The sequence below is a fragment of the Borostomias antarcticus genome, assembly GCF_949987555.1.
Source record: "Borostomias antarcticus genome assembly, chromosome: 4".
NCBI lineage: Eukaryota > Metazoa > Chordata > Actinopteri > Stomiiformes > Stomiidae > Borostomias > Borostomias antarcticus.
The window spans coordinates 32,100,043-32,105,042 of record NC_140237.1 but is presented as its reverse complement, the minus strand read 5'-3'; the positions used below and the strand labels follow the sequence as shown (position 1 = coordinate 32,105,042).

The following is a 5,000-nucleotide window of genomic DNA, read 5'->3' as shown; positions in this document are numbered from 1 at the left end:
GACCCGCCTCCGACACCTTCACCCTCAAACTGATCGGCAGCGACAGCCGGCTGATCGAGAGGCCCCCCACGGAGAACGAGTCCGACCCGATCCGGCTCGGTCCACACGGCGCCGAGCGGGGCGCGGCCCCGGACCTGGCTCGCTGCCTCACCATGACCAGACTCAAAGGGCCCAGAGTGTCTCTGCTGCCCCCTGGTGGCCAGGAGGCCACTGTCCTGCAGGGGGGATACGGTCAGCAGACATGGCCACTGGAGGAGAGGGTGAGGAATATCAGCCAGCAGGCGGAGACCGGAGAGATCAGTCAAGACCAGGCCTCCCAGCTCATCTACACCCTCCTAACGCAGCACTCCGCTGTCCAGTCCACCACCGACCAGTGGGACAGGCCAAAAGAGCCGGGACAGCCAAAAGGTACAACTTCATCTCTGTCACAAAAACATTTCCATACTTGTTCCAGCCGCGCGTTGTGATTGGCCTTGATTGATCTATCTATCTATCTATCTATCTATCTATCTATCTATCTATCTATCTATCTATCTATCTATCTATCTATCTATCTATATCTACTGTATCTATCTATCTATCTATCTATCTATCTATCTATCTATCTATCTATCTATCTATCTATCTATCTATCTATCTATATCTACTGTATCTATCTATCTATCTATCTATCTATCTATCTATCTATCTACTGTATCTATCTATCTATCTATCTATATATATATCTATATATATATATATACTTTATCTATCTATCTATCTATCTATCTATCTATCCATCTGATACATTGTGTCACGAGTCGACGCGATAGGATTGTGAGCACTAAACATGATACAACTGGAAAGGTTCTTATTTAGGTTGAAAGGGGACACTTTGAGACCCGCTTTTATCAAGTTGAATATTATCCGCTAGCTAGCCCTTCTGCTCTGTTTATGTTCTGGACCGGTCCAGCTGGCTGGGGCACGGTTCTGGACTGCGGAGGGCCTGAAATCAACGAACCAATTTAGAGAAATTGAACACTACTAACCCATGTTTTTCAAAAGAAGAAGAAAAAACCCAACAGAGCAGCGCTGTCAAAAACCCAGCGGAGGTTTGCGCTTCTCGTGGTTCCTGGCACGGCTCTGCAGAACGACGGCACGATTCGGGTGCCGCGGAACAGCTGTGCCAATAACCGGGATAAAAGCGCTCCCCTCTCGTGTGTTATTGCTTAAATATGTCCTTAGATTTCCACTTCCATGACTTTGTTTTGGTCTTTTGCAATAGCTTACGATCCCGATATCCGCGATTACTGTTCAACGCCGGTTCTGTTTTACTCCGTGTGGCGCGTCTGCAGACAGGCTGCCTAATTGGTCGGAGCGGTCCGGGGAGAGAGGTTCCAGAAGGCCCGTGATTACCCGGCAGCAGCAGAACCCTCTGATCGCCTTCCAGAAGAACCTCACCGTCGCCGTGGGCCGCGCGGCCTTCCTGACCAACGCCACGCGCTCGCTGTTCCTCCTCTGCCCCGTAGAGGGCGCCCCACCGCCCAAAATCACCTGGACCAAGGATGGCGTGCCACTTCAACGCTCCGACAGGTAGCTTCTGCTGTCTATTGTATTTGCCTTTTGTATTTCGTATGGTGTGTAAAGCACATTGAGAGGCATGTTGTGTCTGAAATGTGCTCTATAAATAAAGATTATTATTATATTATTATTATTATTACTAGATCAGGACTAGGCTATGTGCCAGATAATGGCATTGGGAAACAATGTGTCATCACTATAAATATAAACCTCCAGCAGATTGGATAGGCGTTCTATTAGGCAGACCTTTCTGGGTTGCCGTAGCTACAGTACCACACAGCACAGGGCCCTCCCTGTCTCTGCCAGGCGCCGGGGGTCAGGGCGACTGCTACAGATAGGCTGTGTTATTTCCAACGCTATCTACTCCCCCGGCGTCGACGCCAAGACGGGCATCCCGCTGAACCCGCCCAACGCCGGCCTAAACATGCGTTGGTTCATGACGCACCTCGCCGGGCATCATGCCCGACTGCACTCCACTGACCTCTGACCTCCACGGGGCTCGCCGCTCTCTCTGGACCCACACGGAGGGACAGCGGGGATAGAGCGGGGTAGGGGACAGCGGACCCATCCTGGACTGTACCGATCCGGTCACCTCACACACACACATACACACACACACACGCTCACAGAAGGTTAACGAAGGGAGCAGCTGTTAAGGATTAAGACCCGGCCCGGAGGCTTAAATCAGAACTGCGTGCGCGGCAGTTTACAGCTCCCCGCTCGGCACTAATGTCACTGACCGTGTTCCGCTCTTATCTCCCGGTACGAAAGCGCAGACGGACCACCTCTCACGCGTCCGAGGCCGACACCTTTATCCTGAGAAGTCACTGCTGCAGCCTCAAGTGTTTATTTGCGGAGAACAGATTGAGGCCTGGAACGTCTCCCGGTGAAATGACGACGCACAAACGTTTATCGTTCGGGCGGCGCAAGTGCCAGTTAGGTGCCGGCCTTTTCCAGCGGTATTTACCCAACTCTGCTGTTGAGCCCCTGCCTCAGGGAGGAGGCCTTGCCCTATAAATATTGATGACATTTTAATAACCTTTAAGCGAGAAGTCGCAGACCACACACGGTAGTCAGGGAAATTTGCATGGTAAGGGTTTTTGCCAATTAAAACCCGTAGCCTTCCGCCTGAAACCCACTCCCTCTGTTAAAACAGGAGGCTCTGACCACGGCGGAGATTTGAGAGTTGTCACTCACGCCGGCGTTCTCCGCACCCCGACCGGGCCCGTTGCATATGGAAGCCATCACCGCATCGCTCTAGGCCCTGCCAATCACACGGCACCATGACTGACTCCCTTAAAGAGACGATGTTTTTCTGTTTCTAAGCCCTCTCACGACAACGCCGGCCTCCCCCTCTTCTCTCCGTAACCGGCTGTGACGGACGCGGGCCGCCGCGGCTTGGCGTGGCGCGGCCCAGACCCGCCGGACTTGGCGCAGGCTTTGTCGGAACGGCGTCGGCATGCGCTCTCGGCTCGGAGCTGTGGAAAGCATCAATAAAATCAGAAGGCGGAGTGAGGCCTCGCAGCCCGCCGGTGACAGCGCCGGTCATCACCTCGTCGGGTTCTGGTCGGCATGTTCCGTTCCCACTTGGGAAACCGGGTGCGAGAGGTTCCGCCTCCACGGTTTCCGCCGCCCCCCGTAGCCTCCCCCCCCCCCCCCGGCGGCGCCGAGGACGCGTGCTCTCATCGGGGAGGAACCTTCCGGATCGTGACCCTCGTCACGCCTCGCTCCTCCGGTCCTCCCGCCCTCCTTCCTCCTTCCTCTCTCCATCTCTCCATCTCCTGCTGAGATGACCTCACTCCCTCACTCTCCGGTTTTACACGCGCCGTTCTGAACACTTTTACCAGAGAGAAGGGGGGAAAGAGAAGGAGAGGAGGGAAGAGAGAGAGAGGGAGAGAGAGACAGAGAGACAGAGAGATGGAGAGAGAGAGAGGGAGAGAGAGAGAGGGAGAGAGAGAGAGACAGACAGAGAGAGAGAGAGAGAGAGAGAGAGAGAGCAGGGGGAGAGAGAGGGAGAGAGAGAGAGACAGACAGACAGAGAGAGAGAGAGAGAGCAGGGGGAGAGAGAGGGGGGGAGAGAGAGAGAGAGAGGCAGATAGGATGAGGGAACTGGGACAGAGAGAGCAGAAGACTAGATTGACATTCACAGGCCCCATGGCTGGGGTGTGAAGCAGTGCATTGTGGGAGCTTGTGCGAGTCTGCAGCCGCTGCCCTGGTCTTGGTCTTGGAGCACGCTGTGTGATAGTAGCTGACTGGCTTTGACCTTCACACCGGCTTTGACCTTCATAAAAACTTTTAACACATCCACCAGCATCCTCTTTACGGACGCTCCATCCAAGCTCATACCTACGGAAGAGCATTAGGGCCAACAACTGAATTTATTATTTTTTGAAGCTTCTGAGTTTAAAGTCAGAATTTCTGACTTTAAAGTCAGAATTTCTGAGAAAAAAGTCAGAAATAACTTCTGAGAAAAAAAGTCAGAATTTCTGACTTTAAACTCAGAAGCTTAAAAAAAAACAAAAAACTCTGCTGTTGGCCCTAATGCTCTTCCGTACATACCAGTTGGGTTTTGAGGTCAAAGCTCTGCAATATGTGGTCCAAATGACGGCACCGAAACATACTGTACAGTTGCATTATCAGAGTATCAGGGTTTACATGGATCACATCTCCTGAAAATGTGTTAACTGTCACTGGATATAGAAGCGAAAAAGGTTCACACACTCGCGACTCACTCACGACTCATGAGGAATTCGGATGCAAAATGCTAGGCTTTTTTATTCTACGTAAGTGCAAAGTGACAAGGCGATAACAAAATAAGGAATGTTCACTGTCACCGTCAAACGAACGGGAATCGCAGCTCAGTATATCCGTGTGTGACTCTATTGTATTTGACTGCTGAGTCTATTTGAAATCCCGGGTGGGTTTCCTGTTACAGGTAGAGTAGACCAGCGTCTGATGTGTGACCACAGCGCTGCTACAGACAGTCTCCGTCTCCTGCCGTTCCTGGGTCCATGACAGCACATTTTCCACGCTCAAACCGTTCATATGTTCCCCTTTAAGGTCCAGAGGTCCCACATCATAAAGACGTAAACCTCGTTGGGCTTTTCCTGCGGTCTGGGATAGAGCAGACTAGCAGCGGGACAGAAGTGTGTGGCGTTAAGAGACAGAACACAGAGCAGGATCGAGGTTGCCCCCCCCGCCCCCCCCGATAGACTGACCTAGGGTCCGTTGTCTGTCCCCCTCTCATTATGGTCAAGGTTACGATGCGCTGCAGACGGACCTGATGGTGGCCCGGAGGGAAGGCGCGGTCCAGGGGTCAGGGTCAGGGTCTCTCTCTCAGCCAGGGTCTCTGATGAGGTGTTGGTGGGTGGGAGCTGCTCACCGGACAGGTCTCAGACCGGCCGGGGGTCTTATAGACCCTCAGATGTCTATAAACCGCT

The 5,000-nt window shown here is 52.7% G+C and overlaps 1 protein-coding gene across 1 annotated transcript in view; it reads left to right on the top strand.

The window, feature by feature from the left end:
• Nucleotides 1-5,000, top strand: part of adamtsl3 (ADAMTS-like 3) — a gene marked incomplete at both ends in the record, with an annotated part of 117,191 nt that overhangs the window by 101,920 nt on the left and 10,271 nt on the right. The window contains 2 exons of the mRNA XM_084437457.1: nt 1-408; nt 1,335-1,572. The exon at nt 1-408 is cut by the window's left edge and continues 399 nt beyond it. Of these exons, the coding sequence (XP_084293583.1) occupies nt 1-408; nt 1,335-1,572 (646 nt within the window). The remainder of the gene's footprint in view (nt 409-1,334; nt 1,573-5,000) is intronic.